This window comes from Rhinolophus hipposideros (genome assembly GCF_964194185.1).
Source record: "Rhinolophus hipposideros genome assembly, chromosome: 8".
Taxonomy (NCBI): Eukaryota; Metazoa; Chordata; class Mammalia; order Chiroptera; family Rhinolophidae; genus Rhinolophus; species Rhinolophus hipposideros.
In genome coordinates, this window is record NC_138054.1 from 7,284,003 (window position 1) to 7,307,703 (window position 23,701).

Below are 23,701 nucleotides of genomic sequence, written 5' to 3' on the forward strand. Positions count from 1 at the left end.
CCAAATATTAATGGTGATAGGCATTGATTTTCCAGGTTGTTTCCTAAGCTGTGTCTAAAATGTGACACTGAAGTGAAAACAGCAACTCCTCCCTCCCTGGCATCCAGATATTGCTTTCTTAGCTAGAGAAGTAGACTAGCCGATCCAAGAGGCTTATTTGGATCTGGTCAGATGGCGGTCTGTCAAGAAGTGAATCCTGAAACTTGATGTCTTCTGTTAAGGAGGAATAAACCCCAAGAAAATGAATTGGAAATGAGTAAGTATTCATGGACAGCTTCTTAGGCCAAAGAAGATGGACAACATGAAAGCAAAAAACCTTGTGTAGCCAAGGTTGGCTGAATGGTGAGAGGATGGCTGAATAGTAGGCAAGTTGAATGAATAGATGGTTGGGGTGGTTGACAATTTATTAATTTTATAATATTGGATGGATATTCACAAATGATGACCTTACACCGAGAATTCAGTGACTTTTAATTGCCAATGATTCTATCACAAACTCCATTTCCCCCTACATTACTATTATAAATTTGTGCATACTTTTGTTTGTTATACTTCAGCTCTTCAAAGAGTCTTGAAGTTGGTGTTAATAGCCAGCATTCTTAAAACTCTGGAGGGAAAACAAGAGATTTAAAGAGTGTATAGAAAACTAGAGGTTGATTTCACTGCCTACTCCCACCCCAGCTTAATTTGCCATGATACGTCTTCTTGCGCCTCTTTAAGTTCTTTATCAACAGTTTAGAAATAATTATATTTACTCCTTTTACAGGTTGATGAAGTAAAATTATTTGAAAAAAAACACCATATATATTCATGCAATATCTAGCTATTGTCTATCATCTATCTATCTATCTATCTATCTATCTATCTATCTATCTATCTATCATCTATCTATCTATCATGTACCTACCTACCTGTCTATAGTTTTGCATGTGCTCTTATTAAGATTTGCTTGATATATCCTCTAGAAGAGCCTTGTGGAAATGTTAGTATTTTTACTCCTCTGTAGTCATTGAAGCTACAAACACAAACAAGGATTTTTTCAGAAGCATGGAGGACTAGCACAGGCAGAAACTAGAATTCAGAGACTGCTCTTCTCTGAGATACATTGTTTACCATTGCTAAAAAAGGATTTGTAGAGCCACAGTAGTATTACACAGTGTAAAATCCCAGCTATCGAAAGAATTGGGCTGACTCTAAGGTAGGTATAGTGAATAGGTTTTATTTTGAGTGCCAGCTTCAAATTAGTTAGTAGTACCTGCCTGGAGTACTGTGTTGAGAAGGACTCTGAAGCCCTATCTGAGCTGCAATTGTTTAGTGATGTCTGCCATGAATATAGGCTCCTATATACTTGCCATGTATTTTTCATCTCTGTTTTAAGACCACAAAAGGTGTTCATTGTGACAGGTATTCATTATGATAGGTATTTACGCTGGTTCATCCTAATGATTCAAGAGATCATTTGTGGGAAAGTTTCTACAGATATTTTGCAGTTCTAGAAGCTGGATTTTGAACTAAATATGTAAACATCTTCCTTTAGTGAATGTGGTTAAAATGTAGAGAGAGCAGTTAGGAAAGCTAACTGTGACATCAACAACTATTAGAGTCATTTTCTTGAAAGGAGAAATGTCTATCTTTCTATCCAGGTGTGTTATCTACTGCTAAGGAAGGCTGATTTCTTGATCACTGTGGTTAGTAGTACATTGTATTGAAAATTCAAAGTGTTCACTTCTGTGCAGATGCAAATACAATCAGATTAACTTTATTTTAAACTTTGATTACATTCTAGTTAATAAGAATATACCACATTACGCCAGTTAAACAGTCTAGCAAAATGCATTTCATTTTAAAATTGAATATTGATAGGCTCGGCAAATGCTGGGGGATTACTTAATAGAGTTAGGTATGATATTGCTATAGGGAATCAGCTACCCTCATGGATTCCTGGTGCTGAAGACTCAGCAACAATCTCAAAGGCTTAGAAATGTGGTTGTATAGACTAGATAATTCTATTCTGGCTCTCTCTCTCCCAGCTTTCTACCACTGTTCAATTTTGTTTGTTAATAATCACAACCTACTGACCTGAGTCATGCCCTAGGCATACCAATGGGTAATTCTGACCGTAAATCAGCCGTGCAAATAAATACCAGGCAGCCTTGTCTGTTGGAGCCTTGGAGCACAACACAAATGATGTCAGCATCCTCTGTCATAGGCTCTGCAGTCACACTGGACATTTGCAAGGTGGAGGCCACATTACCATGCGGCACCTGAGTGATGAGCGGTGGTTTCAACATAGGTGATGCAAAGGACAAGAGAGAATCAGTGGCTGCCCATCCTTCCACATGTCTGCTCACTCAGTCTGCCAGCTTCTCCAAATTATTGGGCTTATTCTAGCTCTAAAAATGGACCTGGGCCTGCATCATTGTGTGAAGATGATCCCAGAGAGACAGGTGAAGTATAATCACTAATTAGAGTCTAATTCCTCCTGTCCCATTACTATCTAGTACAGGCATACTTGCGTTTATTTATTTATTTATTTATTTTACAAATTGAAGGCAAGAGCCTTCACCAGCAGAAAGATTAAGATTTGCTTTATTGCGAGATTCATTTTATTGTGGTGGTCTGGAACTGAACCTGCAATATCTTTGAGGTATGCCTGTACTGCAGCCCAGAAAGGGTTAAAGTAAGGACTATTCTCCTATAAAATGAGCCATAAAACTAAATTATTTAATAGATCTGAGTATTACACCTGCTTCCTTATCTCTTCTTAGGTGATTAAGTTTCTCACAAATGCAATTTGTTAATATGGGGCCACATCTTCTCACAAGGTAAATCTGTGAAATTTGGCAGGCGGTTGTTTTGCTGCAGGTGCAAGATGAAAGACCTTCCCCTGGCTTTGCCAAGAAGAAAAATGATGCTGTACTTGATTCCTGGGAAAAATATTCTGACACAGTGGGCAGATCCTGTTTGTAAGAGTGGGGAGAGGAATTATAGGGCCGAAATCATGTGCTTCCCTCCCTTTTGGGGAGTATGTTACCCCCAAAAGTCTGAATGGGGGACCAGAAGTCTTGTTTTACATGAGGCTAGGTATTAAGCAAATCCCCTTGCTCAAGAAAGTTCTCTGATATTTGAAGCTGCAGCCACTTGCGATGATAAATGATGACTTTTACTCATATGAGCTATGAGAGCTTAATTAGAGCTTAATTAAAGCTAATCCTCAGAATCCTTTGGAAGGTAGAGTGATTAAAAACTAGCTTCCACACTGAATAGCCTGGGTTTGGAAAAGTGTGTCTTTGAAATTCATGGCATCCCCACTCTGGGGCCCTATCCAGTCCTGTCTGGGTTTTTACACCTAAGGTAAAGCAAGAGCTGACTATTTTTGCATTAGAATTTCCTTAGCCAAGACTACAAGTGGCCAAGTGCCAGCTCTATCTCAGCCTCCTGTGCATTTACGAAGGTCGTCTTTGAATCTGCAAATCCAGCTCGCCGTACACATGTCTCAGGGAGTCACTGGTCATGCTGGCCATCAGCTTCCGACGGCCGGACACCCAAGGCCGACACACTTCCTCCCACTGCACAGTGGAGTTGGGCCGGATTTCACTGAAGGGTGAAAAAGAGAGGAAAGGTTTTACTTTCTGGAGAGACAGATCCAGTTTCCTACTTTGATCAGGAAGCAGTGAGAACTCCTGCTCTTTTTCTCTCAGTTGCTGGTGGTGAGAAGACGGGCCGATTCCACCAGTGACAACCCAAATGAGGCCCCTAATGAGACTGCCAGAGCCTGCCAAAGACAACCCCGTGGATCATGGTTCTTTCCAGGTGAATGCATCAGCAGGTCCCTGAGTGTACGTGGTTCATCCAGTGTGTGGTGGAGCTGGGCTGAGCCCTATGTGTCAACTGAACTCTAGCTTGTCCCCAAGCTTCCTCAGTAGCCTCATCAATGTGACTAATCTGCCTCTGCTCATTTTTTGGTGCTCTAATTCCCTCCTGGATTAGCCTCCTCTCTGAGCCCCCAGCTGCCTTTGCTGAGTTCCTGGCACTCTAATTAGTTCTTCCCAAACTCCTTAGGGCAGACCTTGTTCCCAGGCCCAAGATCATAGCCCTGCCTGCTCTCAACTGACTTTGAGTATCTGCATGCTTTGTGATTCGTAATCCTGTTTCAACCACCAGATTGGGTCCTTTGCCCATGAAGTTTTCTGCTGCTCATTTGTTGCTGATGCTCTAACCCATCCTGATGATGTGCTAGCCTTTTGTGGTCCTGGAGTACTCCTTTTCCTCTGCAGCTCGTGCTCTGAGGTCTTTCTTCCTCGGCTTCATGGCCAGGCCCACTCCAGAGCATAACCAAGGTCAGTCAGGGTTGGGGTGCTTCACATATATCACCCCATGTGGGCCTCAGGAGGAGATTACATGCAGCTTTTATCTGTATGATCATCCCTTGAGCTAGATATTATTTGACACATTTCAGAGTTAAGAGAAATGGAAGGTTAAACAAGTGAAGCAACTTTTCCAAGATCACAGATCTGTTAATAGGCAGAGATGAGATTGGAACCCAGGTTTATCTGATTCCCACATCCATGTTCTTTCTACTACTGTGTACTGTATTTCTGCTATATCCTATAAAAAGATGACTTTTGGTCACTGTGCTTGCTTTTTCACACATTTAGTTTCTCAAGCAAGACAGATAACCTTTTATTCTGTACTAAGAGCTTCCTGCAGGTGTTGTTCCTAGAGGATTCCTGGTCTTTGTTCTCCGACTCTCAAGCAGGGCACTTGCTAGGTAGCTCAGCATGGGACCCTGGGCCAGTGCTTTTCTCGGAGAGCATCGGGAAATGAATGGGGAGCCCATGAGTGTCTTGTAAAGAGAAAAAAGGGATCTATTTTCATGGGGTTATTGAGGCATAGCATGTGAGAATTGGAAAGGACTTAGAAATCACTTTGTCTGCTGTCTCATTTTACAGATGAGAACACTGAGGTCCAAAGGGGCCTATGGAATCTTCCATGGTCACAGAGCCTGATGGCCAAGATGCTGAAAGAAGAGAGACACACGGGGGGCCATAATGAGGGTGCTTGTGCTCAGAAGCGAGGAATGTGCTGTGCCAAGGAATTCTGTGGATAGATCCACACAATCTGAGTGAGGAGTTAGGGGCTGGAGGAAGGCACTTCCTGTTGGCACTATGGAGGGACCTGGCGGCCAAAGGAGCTTCGGACTTGGGGTGGTTGGCGGAGTTGCAAGGAAGGAGCATCGTGAAGGAAAGTCTGGAGTGGTTCAAGGCCTAGGCCACGTGAGCCTCCACTTGCTTGTGGGGGCTGCAGTATCACTTTAGGCAGAGCCAACATGAAGGGAGAAACACAGGACCACATCCCTGTACTTGACCTATTCTACGTAAAGTTGGAACCCCAAGATTCTCTCAACTATCACTAAAAGAACATACATTTCAGCTGGCCACGGGTGTGTCCTCCGGGATAAAAAGGCCCCAATCCTAGAAATCCAGACACTAAATAAGAAATCCCTTTCTTTCGTGCATGTGTGGCCAGTGAATTGGGACAGACATTGAAGGCCTTGGGGACCCCTCTTTTTGGGCTGCTCCAGGCATTGACTTTGACGCTGACAGTCTCAACATCTCAATTGAGTATTTGCTAATGTTTTTCCTAATTTTTGTTCTTTATAATCGTGGCTACATAAATGATTTAAATCAGTTCTATAAAAGCCAAACTATATGAAAAGTGCACATGCATAACTTGTATATGTATTTTTCAAACTCAATACATTGACTTTATGACTTGAGGTTTGAAAATCACCGACTTCACCATGGGTTTCCTCACCTGTAAAAAGCACACACTCTGGAATGTTGAATAGGATGTGCAGAGGGTCGGGTGAGTTATTTGTGCTGTGCTTTGAACTACGGCAAGATGTGGTCAGTGCCAAGTATTAGATGTATGTTGTCGTTCTTATTGTGATTATTACTGTTATGATCATGACCACCTTTGTGGTTGTTGTCTGCTCTGCCTGAACGCGTTACAAAATAATTTAGGAAAATAAGTTCCTCCTGCCTCTACGATGTTATCCATCCTTCATTTACAGTGATTAATTCAACATGAATATAGGATTTCACATATTTATTTCTCAATAACTGTGTTATTTTTACCCCGATCCATTTTCTCTTTTCTGGTTTCCCTACGTGATCAATCAGAAACACTTTGCAAAATAGTCATCCTGCTTATGGATCTGGGCTGGGCCCATGTAATACAGGTAACTGCTTCAAACAGAAACTATAATCCTTCAGCTTCACTTCATTATTTGCACTCACTCATAAACTCATCCACATAATTATACTCATCCCTGCATCTCATACCTGTACACATGTACGCTCATCACGTATGAGTCTCATAAAAACATACTCATACGTGAATATACACATGCATGCCTAAGTATGCATTTTCCCAAAGATAAATACATACAGAAGAAGGAAATAAATCCTTTACCCATCTTGGTAAGTGGAGTAATACTGGAATAACCCTATTTGCCTGAGGATAGATGTTATGATAAATGAGTCTCAGTAATGTGCTGAGCCATCAGGATATGCTGGTCATTTATCATCTTGAACACACACAGGCAAATGGGATTATTATTATTACAATACACTGTAACTATCTATAGTTTGTCCTCTGTGTGTCTAGCCCTCGGCTTCTGTCCTACTTGAAAAACTCAAAATTTAAACAAAAATCACAAAGTTGGAGAACTTTTTGCTTGATATAACTCCTGGAATCTGACATTTTTTAAAAGAGAAAAATGAATCTGGGAGATGAATTATTTGATGTTCTGGGAGTATCAAGTGCAGAAACTTGAAAGCTGAGAGAGTCTGTGCGAGAGTCTGAGACAGGTGGGAGGCGGTGGGGGAAGAGCAAGAAGGTAAACCATCTCGGAGTAGAGTTGGCTTGTACCCTGATCAAGGAATGAGACCCGGCACCCACTGCCTTCCTTGTCCGTAGTTCAGTTCCCTGCTCACCAGCTGCGGCCTTCCAGGCCTGGCAGGCATGTGGGTGGACAGGAGGGCTGGCAACAGCCTCCACTATTCAAGATGTGTATCCTAGGAAGGAATGCAGTCTAGTGAAAGATTCTGGTTTTACAGGAGACCTTCTTAAAGGTACATGTGGGGACAAAGCCCCAAAAAGAAGTTTCCAGACTCTCTGCCTCACATAGAAAGGTGTTGGCTCGGGTAGTAAATGGCCATCAACTGTAATCAGATGGCCATCAGCTGTAGCTAGTTGGCCGTCAGCTGTAACCCGTAAGCCATTGGCCACTAATATAACTGCTGTGGCTATGCTAGCAGAAAAAATGGGGGCTAGCAAGAAGATGGTGGCTGAGCTAGCAAGCGGCACAGTGAGGGTTGTGAACAGTGTGGCTCCTGCTTCCTGTGTCTCCAACCCAGTCACCGGCGAGACTATAGTGGTATGACTCCCCTACTTATGGCTCCATGGGTGTTCCTTTTTGGCCTCACCATACCCTGCGTTCTTATGTGGGGAGCGTGACCAGAGATCCCGCAGGCCACCCTGCATGACACATGGCATAGTCGGCAGGATACGGTGCTGGCCTAAGCTTTCCGAAGGGTGGTGGAGCAGTTTGTGCGTATGAACACTCTGTCTCAGGAAGACCAGGAGGAGCAGTTGCCTGATAGCTGGACCCCCATGGAGGGGTGGGAAGACCTGGATGGTTCCCCAACCAGCAGAGGCCGGAGAAAGTGAAGGACATTGCGGCCCTGTGGGCTGGGAAGTGCTTGCTGACTCAGCCTGGATGCGGGACTTGTTCCGGGAGAAAACACTTGCTGAGTCCTCCTTGGGAGATGAGGGTGAGGTCAAGGTCATCCCTCACCCCTAGGACAGCCCTGGCGAATGACTATGGACTATGGGGAATTGCCTTCCATCCCTAATTTAATGGACCACTTGACTGTTTGGGAACACACCACCATGTAGCGGAACTGGCGATTGTTTGCTTTTGTGTCTTGACCAAACGCCATCGAGAATATGTAAGCACCTTGACTGTGAGCCACTGCTGTTCCAGCATGGTATCCTAAGAGGCCCAGAGAAACTGGCAGTGCCCTGAGAGCCCTCGCTGAGTCCAGGAAGTCTGGCTGTGCCCAGAGAGCCTGTGTCCAGGATATTGCATTCACCTCCAGGCTCCTCGCACAGGGCCCCTCGCGGAAGACGCTTGTTGCGTAGATTGTGAGGCGAGACCCTGTAGGGGTGGAGTGTGGGGACAGAGCCCCAAAAAGCAGTTTCCAGGCTCTCGGCCTCATATAGAAAGGTGCTGGCTCGGGTAGTAAATGGCCATCAACTGTAATCAGATGGCCATCAGCTGTGGCTAGTTGGCCGTCAGCTGTAACCCATAAGCCACTGGCCACTAATATAACTGCTGTGGCTACGCTAGCAGAAAAAATGGGGGCTAGCAAAAAGATGGTGGCTGAGCCTGCAAGCGGCACAGTGAGGGTTGCGAACAGTGTGGCTTCTGCTTCCTGTGTCTCCAACCCAGCCACCAGCGAGAATATAGTGGTGTGACTCCCCTACCTATGGCTCCATGGGTGTTCCTTTTTGGCCTCATCATATCCTGCGTTCTTATGTGGGGAGCAGGACCAGAGACCCCACATGACACCCTGCACGACAGTACAAGTTGGATCTGCCACTCTTAGGTCAGCTCTTGGGAGGGAGGGTACACTGGAATGTTTCTAATTATCTGGCAATATGGCTGTGGGCACTGGCTGGCTCAGGGCTTGGTTGTGAAGGTGTGTGTGTACTGGAGTCAGGAGGAAACAGAGGAAGCAGTGCTCTCTCCAGACCCCCAAGCCCACCCTGGGTAACAGACATTTCCTATTTTTGATAGTCTCTAAGAGATACAGCTTCCCTTCCTTTGGAGAGATCCACCCCTGGGCCTGAATTCCCACGAGAGTCTGAGGACCTGGCGTTCTGTCTGGTACCCATCTTCCATAGAGCAATATGTTGAAGTAACTACTAATATTAATAGTACCTTAAGGCAGAGTATGGGGGGACATTGGGCCAGCGTGCACACAGGGATTGGCCTCTTTTGTCCTTTCATCTTCATTAACAATAAACAATGTACCTGGACACTCAATCTCCTTTGAGCCCTGTACCCCCCAATGGTGGGTCATTGCACTGTGTGAGCATTAATCTTTCTTCTAATACAGAGATTGTTTCTTCTCATGCATTGGCTTTTGATCAAGGTGGCATTCTTGACACAGCCAAGATGTAAAGGTAGCAGGAGGTTCTGGTATCCTCAGATGGAGCTTGTGGGGTTACTGCTTGAAAAGGAAAAATTGGATACAGCAGGGGGCTGTTTTGAAGAAGAAACGTGTTTCACTTTGCCTGAGCGATTCTTGCATCTGATTCGAGTGGGAAGGTGCGAGAAAGGGTGAGTGAGACTATCGTTTCTGACGAAAGCAGGACTATTACTGCTGACCTCTCCCGCTAGCTGGTGTTGATTTCTAATTTAATTCTTTTTTTCCCCCTGCAACTTTCCTATTAGCACAGGAAGGTTGTTGTGTTTTGTACTTCCATTTTTTTTTTTTTTTTTTTTTTTTTAGAGCACTCAAATTATTTTCTCGGCTGTTTATTGCATCCAGCAGCATCGGGCATCTCTTAGAAGCTGTAATTTGAAAGAAATGCAGAGAGGCCTTAGTGGGCAAATTGGTTTTTAAAGGCACCCCAGAAGGGGTACAGGAGGCCTTGCACATGCAGACTACACAGACTACAGAGCAGGGTGGCTTTTGTCCAGGACATTGGGGAAATCCCTAACATATCTGCTCTTCGGGCAGTTTCCTAAGCCCTCCACCTCCCTTTCTATGTCGTAGAAGGTCACCCCACAGGAAATGTGCTAGATTGATTGGTGCTGACAGGGACTTATTTGTGGAAGAATGAAAGTAATAAACCTCAAGATTGGGCTTCATTCTGGGTGTCATAGTCTAAGAGGAGCACAGACAAACTAGAGTATATGGGAGAGGGAGGGAGCTAAAGCCCTATTAGAGGTGAGTGGAATGAAGTCTGGGTAAGTGTAGAAAAGACTCAAGGAAGATGCGACAATTGTTTGCAAATGTTTGCCAGCCTTCAGATTCCGTGTTTCCTTGGAAATCAGACCTGGCCAGACCATCGGCTCTAATGCGCTTTTTGGAGCAAAAGTTAACGTAAGACCCAGCTTATAAAATAAGACCAGATAATGTAATATAATATAATATAATATAATGTAATGTAATGTAATGTAATGTAATATAATATAATACAATATAATATAATACTGGGTCTTATATTAATTTTTGCTCCAAAAGATGCATTAGAGCTGATTGTCTGGCTAGATCTTATTTTTGGGGAAACAGGGTAGAAGAGAGTTAGGCCTTATTCTGTGTATAGGTCCAGATGACAGAACTGGTAGGATCAAAGGGTAGGACTGTTTTCGAGTAATGAGAGCTACTTGACCTTGGAATGGTCTGTTTCATTGGGTGACTGTCTTTGTCACCCAACATAAAGGAGTGACAAAAAAGGAGACATAAAAGCTGAGAACTGTATGGCACAATCTGATGGTGCCAGGTGTGAAAGAAGCAGAGTTTCATTCATATTATTATTATTCCAGAGCCTGGGGTAATCATTGGTCCCCTGACTAGGGACCTAACCGTAGAACTCTTCAGGCTTAACTTTATTCTACTGAAAACAACAGTTCTAGAGAGTGCTTGGGTTGGTGAAATCTGGGAGGTGGAGTTGGAAAGGGGATTCATGAAAAGGTACACTTTCACCATAATATCTGACACATAGTAGCTACTCAATAAGTATTAGTAGAATTGATACACGGGAAAGTAGGATGGCAAAATGTATGAGACTTGGGTTCTGGACTCAGCCACCCTGAGACTGAATCTTGCTGCTGCTCTTACAAGCTGTGCGTGTTGGGGAAAACCAGTGGACCTCTTAAAGCCTCAATTTTCTCTGCTACTGAAGGGAAATAATAATAGTACCCACCATGTTTGGGTGGTTTTAAGGATGAAACGATGGAAGTACCTGTTAAACCAACCCTATTTTTACCTTTTGCCACATAGAAATGCCAACAAGGAGGAAGCAGCTTCTGAGACATTTTCATTGGGGACTAGATGTAAGTTTGGAAAAGACAGAGCAATAAAGCTTTCCACAGCCTCCATCATCTTCCCACAGCTCCCAGCACCTTCCCACAGCCCCCGTCACCTACCCACAGCCCCTCAGCACATACCGGAACATCTTCCTCATTGGCTTTATCACTCCAGGACCATCCAGGCGTAGCCAAACATTTTGCAGAGTTTCCTTCAAAGGATTGGTGAACTCAACTGTCACAACCATGTCAGAACCAACCATCTTACTGCCACGGACCTAAGAAATGAATTGGGGGCAAATGCAACTCATTAGCAGCACATAAAACCTTTCTCTGCTCTCCTGTGTCCTTAACCACCTTCACTTTTGCTTCTGTTTCACAGTATAATTATATTTTGGCAATGGAACCAGTGCGATGAGGATAGCTCATTGCTTTGACTGGGGGATACCTATTGAGAAAAAGATGGAAAATTACTAATTAGAATCACACTCTCCTCCTCATTATAAAAACCACCCTAATTAGAGCTCAGGTTAATAGCCTGGCTACCGGCTGCTCTTTGTCAGCAGGAAGTGGAAGTACATTTGGTGTAGCAACAGATTTCCATGGAACAATGGCCAGGCGAACTCTGCTTCTGGATAGGGCTCAAGTTTCCTGCCAGGACATGGGGGATCCCTGAGTTCAAGAGGAAAAAAATGCTCAGGGAGCCTGTGCCTTGTTACTATTAGAAACACTATAAAGAAATGTGTCCAAAGAGAAAGTCCTCACTGCTGAACTTGAACACCAGGAAGCTGGACACTAAAATAGACCAGAGACTTCATCTGCAGGTACGATGTCTGAGTCCAGGAGGGTGTGAGGCTATTTGGTGTTGAGTTTATCCATAATACATCTCAAAAGTATCAGGTATCTGGCAAGAGATGCCAGAGTTCCATGCCAGCTTCAACACTTACTAGAAGTGGGACCTTGGGTGGCTTTCTGAGACTCAGAAACTGACTTTGTCTGTGAAACTGACTGACATTTCTAGGGGGTGATCTATGTAGAGTGCTGTTATTAGCAGTAGTTCTTATGCTGTGTTCACTCTGTGCCAGCACTGAGCCACACACTGGAACTACATGCTTTCCCAACACCCACACAATGTGCTGAAAATGGCCAGGTGACTGTAGCGTGTGGTTGAATGTTTAGGGCCGATGTGCTCCATGTGGATGATCTGTATAAGCTCCAGTAACTTGGGCACAACATAATAATAAAAGTTCTTCCTTATAACAAAGGGATAGGATGAGATAATACATAGGAAGCAGCTAGCACACTGCAGGGCACCTGGCAAAGTTTTAATACTTTATAGCTCATACTTTTGAAGTACCAGTGCTCGGGGGAGTTTGCTATATTCACCTTATATTTTAGCCCACTTTCTACTCCAAATTCTATCCAGTGCCCAGTAAATATTTGTTAAATTAGGTTGACTGCTTAAAAAAGGAATTTAATGGTTCTTTGCGTTTTCTATATAACAACCTAGCCTTTATTATACCTTATTTCTTTAAGCAGTGTATAGTATAGGAAAAATCATGTGGAAATGAGCCTTTCTTATGAATAGAGGGGAAAAGGGAAGGGCATCGCCTGGAGAAGAAGACTCTCACTGACACTACAGTCAAGAATAAAACCTATGGCTTTACTCTTTAAGGTACAGTTTGTGACTAACTCTAGATCCATGGGATTTTAAAAATTTATAAGAAAAGTGGAAATTGTAGCCAATTCCCCATGTTTATTACATTCAAATGCCCATGTCCTGAGGTGCGATGTGTGGAGAGTGGGCTCCGAGGAATGGGGGTGGAGCAGACACTGACCATGATGGTGACCACAGCAGATGTCACCTGTAGGGCAGGGAGTGTGTGCTAAGCAGCGTGTCCAGCACTTGAGTCAGTGGTCCTCAGCCTGGCTTGCACAATGGAAGCACTGGGGAACTTTAAAATTGCAGAGGTCTCGGCTCACCCCAAATAATTACATTAGAATCTCAGGTATGGAGCCTGTAATATGTCTATTGCTAGCATCCCTGTTGGTTTCTAAGGACCAACTTAGAAAACTCCCCGCCCCCAACCCCATTGGGAACCACTGACCCAGACAAAACATTTGGAAGACAGACTTAGGTTTTCACTTTCTTCCCAAATGTCCTGAGTCTATCATAGATGTTGGAGGTATAGAAATGCACTATGAGAATACTTGACATGATATTCTAGGTTTAATTTTCAAGTGTGTCCAAAATATTTTTCCCGAGTTGAAAAAAAAAAATTTCAGAACACTTTTGGATTTTTTTAAATACAAGATAAAGGTAACATTTACAAAAACTGTCTAAAGTGGAGAGGCTGCTTCAAATATATTACTGTTTCCCCGAAAATAAGACCTAGTTGGACAATCAGCTCTAATGTGTCTTTTGGAGCAAAAATTAACATAAGACCTTTTACTATATTAGTTTACTATAATATAAGACTGAGTCTTATATTAATTTTTGCTCCAAAAGATGCATTAGAACTGATTGTCTGGCCAGGTCTTATTTTTGGGGAAACATGGTATTAGTAAAAATATTTGCTCTGATCACTTTAATTTTGTGGGGAAAATATTTTGGAGCCATTTATCTTCTTTATGGCATGCTTTTACAAATATGGGTACAAGCCCTTAAAAGAAAACTATGTTTCCCTAAAATGCGTATTGCCCTGAAAATAAGACTGGGTCTTATATTAATTTTTGCTCCAAAAGACACATTAGGGCGTATTTTCAGGGGATGTCTTATTTTCTCATGTACAACAATCTATATTTATTCAAATGCTGTCATGTCATCTTCTTCTGGAACATTGTCATAACATACTAACTGTGTCCATCTGGCTGACGATCTTAACTGGGGCTTGTTTTTGGGGTAGGTCTTATTTTTGGAGAAACACGGTAACTAGTGACCCTTCCTTCACACTGACATACATACACAGTGACAAATATAAGAGAGACACACAACTTGAATGTAGTTTCAGGGGATTCATTACAGTCCCATGTCATCTATTCATAGCCCTCTGGGGACCAAGTGCTCCAGATTGAGAATCATTTCCATGCTCTTAGGCTAGCTCTACAAGAAGATCCCTGTGCTGTGGAAAGCCAAGTGCACGCTTCTAGGTCACTGATGACAGTTATAGGGAAAACTGGGTATTTGAAAAGTTGGCCCCTGTGTTTGGGCCTTCATGTATAGGTTTTAGATCTGATTTGATTAGAAGACTAAGTCTTCTCAGATAATTTCACATGTCATGCCTAATCAGTTTGCTTTCAGAGATTATCTCTATAATTAGATGCTGGCATGGGTACATAAATACTGCTCAGTCTTCCCTGATGCTGGAGCAGGGAGGAGCCTGGGGAGGGCTGGGGAACTGAAAGGAGAGGGCTCTTCCAGATTGTAGAGTGTTTCTTTTGCAATTAACCAAGAGTCAGTGTCACTTTTCTGACATTTGTCTCCTGTACCCAAATTTAAACTTCCTTTGCCTGACTACTGAGATGATAATGAGCCTTAAAACTCAAACAAAACCAAATATAAAGCCTGTCGTGGGTGGCCAGTTGGCTCAGTTGGTTAGAGCGCGTGCTCTTAACAAGGTTGCCAGTTCGATTCCCATATGAGCCAGTGAGCTGCTCCCTTCACAACTAGATTAAAGACAACAACTTGAGCTGAGCTGCTGGTGGGTGGCTGGATGGTTCAGTTGGTTAGAGCGCATGCTCTTTACAACAAGGTTGCTGGTTCCATTCCTGCATGGGATGGTGGGCTGCGGCCCCTGTAATTAGATTGAAAATTGCGACTGGATTTAGAGCTGAGCTACGCCCTCCACAACTAGATTGAAGGCCAGCGACTTGACTTGGAGCTGATGGATCCTGGAAAAAAACACTGTTACCCAATAAAATTAAAAAAGGAAAAAGCCTGTCCAACATTTAACATAGCTATTTTCTGCTTAGTAACTTAAGTGGAGATGTTTCCTCCATTCTCTTAAGGAAAATGGAACGTACACAGTATTTCCATATTGTGCATTGATTTGAGTGATGTGCCATGTTATGTATGGTATCTGTGAAATCCTGAGAATGATGACTATTGTGGGAAAAAGGTCTGTTCAAATCTAGTTTTTTAGGGTATCTGCATTGCTTTTCTTAAACACTATAAAAGTAATTCCATATCAACCTAATTATATTTCTGATTTTCTTGCTCTCATAAAACATTATGTAAAGGGAGCCTTTAGTAATCCTGAGATGGTTATATCAAGAAGAAATTTTTATGTGTATTTACTTTAGAGAAGAGTAGCTATTATGCAGATCACAGTAAAGGAGAAGGCATATGTCATTTTGGTGACATTAAATTATTTTCCACGTTTGATGGCCCTGATTTTTAAAAAATTTTCATTTAAAATATCTGTTTTTTTAAAATTGACAAAATGTGATGCTTTTTCAAGTTAAACACCATTCATCAATATTGACATACTGAGTTCTTGTCTTGTATGCTATTTCATGATAATAAGCAACTATTCTAATTCTTTGGTAAACAAGAAAGTTGCTCTCTCTCTCTCACTTTTGGGAAGAAATTACTTTTTAGGAAATCACAGGATCTCTCCCATTGAGGACATGCTTTACAATATACATAACTATATTCAAAATAGAAACTGAAACAGAGGAAAAAATTTGAAAACGAATGAATTTAGTTGGAAATATGATTCATATGATTTGTTAGTTCACCTCACAGCCCTTACTTCCTGTGTTTTCAACAATTACTGGAAGATGATTTTTTTCCCCACCTCAGCCTATGATCACTGCTGATAATAAACAATTGCTTGCTTATAAATGATGCTCACCAGCACCAGCACCACCACTGCTATTAGCTAACACACTTAGTCTGGCATTTACTAAACAATGCTAATGGTTTAAGATAGTCAGCCAGTGTTCTAAGTCTGCACTGTCCAATATGGTAGCCACTAGCCACATGTGGCTATTTAAATTAATCAAATTGAAAATTCAGTTCCTTAGTTGCACTAGCCACATTTCAAGTACTCAATAACTACATGTGGTTTGTGGCTATCATATTGGACAGCACAGATTTAGAATATTTCTATAATCATAGAAAGTTCTTTTGAACAATGCTGTTAAGTGATTTATGTACATTAACTAAGTTAATCCTCACAACCATATGAAGTAAATACTATTTTACAGATTAGGAAATGGGCACAGAGAAGTTAAATAACTTATTCAAGTTCATACAAATAGTAAGTAGGGAAAGTGAGACTTGAATGCAGACAGTCTGGTGCCAGAGTCATTGCTTAATCATACCCCTAGACTGGCTCTGATTAGTAATAATAATAGTAACTTACAGATCAGAAGATTCTAAGCTGGAATAGGTAAATGCTGTGCCTGACACCTCCCATGACCACATTAAAATTACAACTAAATTACAGAACAATTAACCTCAAGAACCATCTGAAGACTAGCTGAACAAATGCCCTATAACTAAGGATATAAACAAGAGGCCATGTCCAGACTGGTAGGAGGGGCAGAGACATGAAACAGGCTGTACCCACACTCATAGGTAATGGTTGAGTATTGGGAGAGATATCTTGGCAATGGAGGTCCCCCTGAGAAGTGAGGGGTACCAGCCCCACATTGAGTTTCTCAGCCCAAGGGTCCAGTGCCAGTGCTGGGAAGAGGAGTCCCCATAACATCTGGCTATGAAAATCAGCAAGGATTCTGCCCATCCAGGTGAGATCAAAGGTAGCTGAAAACCCAGACGTCCTCTTAAAAGGCCCACAACACAGACTCATTCTCTTGCAGGTATTCACCTTGTGTTCCAGTGGAGAGGCTGCAACTTGAAAGGTGCCAGAGACATACAGGGTAGAACTAAGTTGTATGACTTTGGCGTGAGGGCTAGAGAGACGGCCTCCATTATCCCGGTGTGGAGCCCACCTCATGTATAACCTATAGTCAGGTACCATCTTTCCTGTGTTGAGCCCTCTCCCACATGGCCAAATATGAAATTGCATTGGCCTGGTGAACTCTGTGCACCTCATCTTGGTGACTCCCTGAGACCCCCCCCCCATACTCGCAACATTGCTGGAGACACTCTCAGCACCTGGGCAACCAGCCCCACCCTGAACACTACAGGAGGCTCTTCCAGCAACAAACAACCCACAGCAGCCTGTGCAGCCACCTGAGACCCAGGTGGTGAGCAATCAGTCCCAACTTGCATTACAGCCTTTCTTAGCAAACTCTTGAGGATCTGCAGGCCCAAAGCAAGCAGCGGCTGGCCTCAGTGTTCACTGGGTACTGTGCAGAGTGGACACAGGTTTGGCATTGCCCAAGAACTGAATCTCCATTAACCTTGTAAACACCTCCCCCTCACCCCCAGTGATTCCCTGGGACCCTGCCCTGCCCAACTCACAGAGCCACTGGAGGCACTTTCTGCACCAGGGCAAGCAGCCCGGCCCCTTGCACCTAAGGAGGCTCTTTCAGCGGCTGATCCTTATGGGAAGCTGACCGGTGGCAAAAGGCCTAGGGTTTCCCTGAGCCTTTTGCTAAATGCTCCAGGCCTGATACTGCTGGCAGCCAGCCTTGGTTCTCAGTGAGGCCACACCCACGTGCCTCTAGGTCCAGCACAGACAGCAACTAACTGCATATAGCGTTGTAGCTCCTACCAGGCAGCTGTGGGCAGGTCACAGGCAATGGCTGATCTTGGCTTGCATGTGAGTCCCTCCCAGGAGGCACAAGAAGCAACACACCTCGAGGCAAGCTTCAGACCACAACAGATCACCAGGTGATTAGCCCACAAGCAGCACATCCAAAGGGTGGGCTCAACACCTGCAGTAGCCACTGGGGCAAATGCCCCTCTGAAGGGTCAGCCCCCAAACAGCAGTTTATATGCGGTGGGCATGGCTAATCCTCACAGCCAGAGAGCATCAATCCCACTCACCAATTTGCCAAAAGCAATCAAGGCTCAACTACAACAAGAAAGCACACAGACCCCACACAAGGGACACTCATGGAGCACACAGTACAGGTGATCAGGGAGAGTGTGTCACTGGGTCATATAGGACACCTACTACATAAGGCCACCCAGCAAGAACTGAGAGACATAGGAGATCTACCGAATACAGAGAAATGAACATAGAGAGGCAGAGAAAATAAGGAAACAAAGAAACATGTCCCAAATAAAAACAAGAGGAAACTCCAGAAAAATAACTAAATGGAATGGAAGTAACCAACCCACCGTATTTCCCCCAAAATAAGACCTAGCCGGACAATCAGCTCTAATGCATCTTTTGGAGCAAAAATTAATATAAAACCCAGTCTTATTTTAGTGTAAGACTGAGAATATAATATAATATAATACAATACAATATAATATAATAGCTGATTGGCTAGGTCTTATTTTTGGGGAAACATGGCACCAGCAACCATGAGTTTAAAACACTGATTATAAAAATGCTTAAGGAACTTACTAAGAGCTTCAACAAAAAGCTAGTAAGCATAAAGAAGACATAGAAATCCTAAAAATGAATCAGTCAGAAATAAAGAAACAATAAGTGAAATTAAGAATACACTAGAAGGAATCAACAGCAGACAAGGTGAATTGAATCAGTGATTTAGAAGACAAGGTAGCAAAAAACACTCACTCACAATAACAAAAAGAAAAATAATTTAAAAAAAATGAAGATAGTTTAAGGGGCATCTGGAACAACATCAAGCATAACAACATTCACATCACACGAGTACTAGAAGAAGAAAGTGAGCAAAGGATTGAGAATCTATTTGAAGAAATAATGACTGAAAATTTCCCTAACTTGGCAAAGGAAATCGACATTCAAGTCCAGGAAGTTCAGAGAGTCCCAAACAAGATGAATCCAAAGAGGCCCACACCAGGACACATCATAATTAAATGGCAAAGGGTACAGACAAAGAGATAATTCTAAAAGCAGCAAAAGAAAGACAACTAGTTACTTATAAGGGAACCCCCATAAGCCTGTCAGGTGATTTCTCAACTGAAACTTTGCAGGCCAGAGGGAATTGGCATGAGATATTCAAAGTGATGAAAAGTACGGACCTACAATTAAGACAGCTCTACCCAGAAAGACTATCATTTAAAATTGAAGGAGAGATAAAAAGCTTCTCAGACTAGAAAAGCTAAAGGAATGCATTACCACCAAGCCAGTTTTACAAGGAATATTAAAGGGACTTTTTTAAAGAAGAAGGGGGAAAACAAAACAAAGAACATAAATATGAATAAAATGGCAATAACTAGGTAGCTATCAATAATCACTTTAAATGTAAATGGATTAAATGTCCCAATCCAAAGACATAGAGTTGGTGTCAGATGGATACTAGATTTATCGGAGTGATAGATGAAGTGGGGGCGTTGGGGGCAGGGTGAAAAAAGTGAAGAGATTAAAATGTACAGATTGGTAGAGACTATAGTCAATAATATGATAATAATTATGCATAGTGCCAGGTAGGTACTAGACTAGTCAGGGGGCATCACTTCTTATTACATAAATGTCTAACCACTATGCTGTACACCTGAAATTAATATAATATTGAATGTCAAAATAAATAAATAAATAAATAAATAAATAAATAAATAAATAAATAAATAAATCCAAAGTAAAACAAAACAAAAAAAGACATAGGGTAGATACATGGATAAGAAACCAAGACCCTACATTTGCTGTCTAGAAGAGAACCTCTTCAGATTGAAAGACACACACTGACTGAAAGTCAAGGGATGGAAAAGATATTTCATGCAAATGGAACAAAAAGTATATCTGAGGTAGCAATACTTGTATCAAACAAAATAGACTTTAAAACAAAGACTATAATAAGAGACAAAGAAGGACATTACATTATGATAAAGGGATCAATCCAATAAGAGGATATAACCCTAGTAAACACTTATGCTCCAAATGAAGGAGAACCTAAATGTGTAAAGCAAATATTGACCAACATAAAAGGAGAGATCGACAGTAATATAGTCACAGTAGGGGACTTTAACACCCCACTGACACCAATGGACAGATCTTCTAAAAAGAAAAGCAACAATGGAACAGCAGATTTAAGTGACACACTAGACCAGATGGATTTAACTGATATTTTTAGAGCACTCTACTTCAAAGTATCAGGATATGCATTTGTTTCAAGTGCACATAGAACATTTTCCAAGACTATGTGGTAGGCCACAAAAGAAGTCTCAATGAATTCAAGAAGACTGAAATCATATCAAGCATCTCCGACCATAATAATATGAAACTAAAAATCAATAACAACAACAACAATGACAACGAAAACACTGAAAAAACACACAAATGCATGGAGCTAAATAACATGCTGCTAAACAATGAATGGGTTAAAATGAAATCACAGAAGAAATCAAAAGATGCTTTAAGACAAAGGGAAATGAATGAAAACACAACAACCCCAAATCTGGGTTTGTTGGGACACCGTGAAAGCAGTCCTAGAAGGGAAATTAATAGCAATACAGGCCTACCTCAAGAAACAAATATCTTAACTAAACAATCTAACTTTACGCTTAAAAGAACGGAAAAGGAATAGCAAACCAAGCCCAAAGTGAGTAGAAGGAAGTAAATAGTAAAGATCAGAGAGCAAATAATGAAATAGAATCTAAAAATATAATACAAGAGATTAAAAAATTGATAAACCTTTAACGAGACTCATCAAGAAAAAAAAGAGAGAGGACCCAAACAAATAAAATCAGAAATGAAAGAGAAGTGACAATGAACACCACAGAAATACAAATACAAAATACATGCAATTATACGGCAACAAATTGGAAATCTGAAAGAAAGAGATAAATTCCTAGAAGCATACAATCTTCCAGGGCTGAATCAAGAGAAATAGAAAATCTGAACCAAATGATTACTGCAAATGAAATCTGAATCTCAATCAGACACATGACCGATAAGACATATGAAAAGATGCTCAACATCACTAATCAGCAGAGAAATTTAAATTAAAATCACAATGAGGTACCACCTCACACCTGTCAGAATGGCTATCAATAAATCAAAAAACAATAAGTGTTGGCGAAGATGTGGAGAGAAGGGAACCCTCGTGCACTGTTGGTGGGATTATAAATTGGTGCAGCCACTATGGAAAACAGTTCCTCAAAAAACTAAAAATAGAACTACCTTATGACCCAGCAATTCCACTTATGGGTATTTATCTGAAGAAACCCAAAATGCTAATTTGAAAAGTTACATGCACCCCACGTTCGCTGCATCACTATTCACCATAGCCAAGATTTGGAAACAACTGAAATGCCCACCAATAGATGACTGGATAAAGATGATGTGGTACATTTATACCACATATAATGTACCACATAATGGAATATTAATCAGCCATAAAAAATGCGATCTTACCATTTGTGACAACATGGATAGCTCTAGAAGGCATTATGCTAAGTGAAATAAGTCAAAAGAAGAGAGAGAGAGACCATATCTCATTTACATGTAGAAACTAAAGAATAAAGTAAACAACAACAACAACAACAACAAAAAGAGAAACAGACTCATAGATACAGAAAACAAACTGATGGTTACATGATAGGGGTAGTTAGAGGGCTGGGCAAAAATAGTGAAGGCATTAAGAAGTATAAATTGGCAGTTACAGAATAGTCACAGGGATATAAAGTGCAATATAGGAAATATAGCCAAAAATATTTTAATAATTATATATAGTGTCAGGTGGGTACTAGATTAGTCAGGGGGATCACTTCCTAAATTATATAAATGTCCGACCACTATGCTGTACACCTGAAATTAATATAAAATAATATTGAAAGTCAACTATAATTGAAAAAAATAAAGTGCTTTATCAAGTTTAAAAAATAATAGTAATTGACCTTTTTTTAGTGTTTATTTAGTAATGCAAGAATTTTGCTCATCATTTTTATGTGTATTATCTTACTTAATCTTTCCTACAGCCGAATGGGCTTGGGAGTTGACATGATTATTACATATCACATATCACATTCCCCTGATGTGAAACTGAAACTTCGAAGATAAAATGCCCAAGTTACAGATCTAGAAAGTTGGTAGAAACCAGACATGAATCTAGGTCTTTCTGACTCCAAAACATTCATCTTTAAACACTACATACACTGTGATCTGTGACAGCAGAGAGGCAAAAATAGTAACTTTTTCTTTGCTGGAAATAGCCTCATTATTTTCTGAAATCCAGTGAAGAATCATTTTCAGTATTACCTTACATTGTCACTAAATTATCAGTTGAGCACAATGATTATAAATTGGGCTTGAACTAAATTTGAAAACATATATATATATAAAACCCAGTTCTTTCTTTTTGACTTTATGGGGAGAGAATCAGATTCCTACGCCAGAGTAAAATGTAGCATGAAATGTAGCCTTGGGGTCTTGATATATTATATTACTGGATGATAATAGGATTTTCTATTTAGGGTAAAGATGGAGATATCATTTAAAAAAAAATAACCAGTAGCCCAAACATAGTAAGGTTATTTGATAAGGTAGATGGGACTCATTATTTTTTATGTTTTCCTCTATGTGTCCTTTTTTAAGATTAAAAAAATAGTGAACATTTTTGCATAAAGCAAATTATGTTCTGGGTACTCCAATTACCAGAGATTTCTCATTTTAATTCTCAAATACAGGTCGTTCTGTAGCTGGACTGTGCAGGGAGATGGAAACCTACACCTTCCAGTGGTAGGGCTCCCTCATTGGCAGGTCTGAGATGTGTTCTCCTGGCTGACGTAACACACCCACTGTCTGACCCTCCATGCCCAACAGCTGTGAGTGGGTGCAGACTCAGTGACTCAAGCATGGAAAGCCATAGGTGTAGATGTCCCACCCGGGGCCCTCGCAGGATGCATTGGTGTTAACTGCTCAGAGCCCTCATGGTAGCACCTCAGACAGACATGTTTGATCTTCCCCACAGACAGTTTAGGCCAGCACCGAGGGGCACGACTGCTGTGGCTGAGACACAGACGGTAACCATACTGGGGGAAGCTGAAGGGAAAATGTGCTGGATTCAGGGGCTGAAGACCAGGGTCTGCTGCTGTGTGACCTTGGGCTAAGTGGCTTGAACTGTCTGGGCCTTGGTTTCTTATGTGGTTATGGGTTTACTGTGAAATGATCTGGAAGAGCATCTGAAACATTCTTGCATTTAGTGAATCTAAAGGCTTTTGAGGTTTAAAGAAAGAAGTGTTGCCAGGTGACCAGGAGAGCCTCCTTATCCCTAAGTTCCCCTATGGAGAATGATGTGGATTTGATTTCTTAGGTATTGGGGAAGAGGACCACGAAAGAGAGAAACTGGGAGCCTCCATCAAGACTTTTTAAAGAGAAGTGGAGAAGCCCACTTCCCTGAGCCACTGCCCCAGCCTCCCGCTGAAGCACCATGGGGAAGGGCAGGGCAGAGGTGTGTCCAGGTGATTGACAGAGTCAGGAAGAACACAAGGAGGTTAGAAGGGGAAATGTGCCTGACTGGAGACATGGGAGGGGAACTAGTTCAGGGGTCAGGGTTCAGGGGTTCGTTAGAACACAGTCTCTG

General features: G+C 41.8%; 1 protein-coding gene across 2 annotated transcripts in view; it reads right to left on the minus strand.

The window, feature by feature from the left end:
• Positions 1-388: 388 nt before the first annotated feature.
• Positions 389-23,701, minus strand: part of F13A1 (coagulation factor XIII A chain) — a 196,665-nt gene continuing 173,352 nt past the window's right edge. For both annotated transcript variants that reach the window (XM_081055341.1, XM_081055342.1), the window contains 2 exons: positions 11,252-11,388; positions 389-3,597 (listed from right to left, as the gene is read on the minus strand). In XM_081055341.1, the coding sequence (XP_080911467.1) occupies positions 3,447-3,597; positions 11,252-11,388 (288 nt within the window). In that variant the 3' untranslated portion in view covers positions 389-3,446. The remainder of the gene's footprint in view (positions 3,598-11,251; positions 11,389-23,701) is intronic.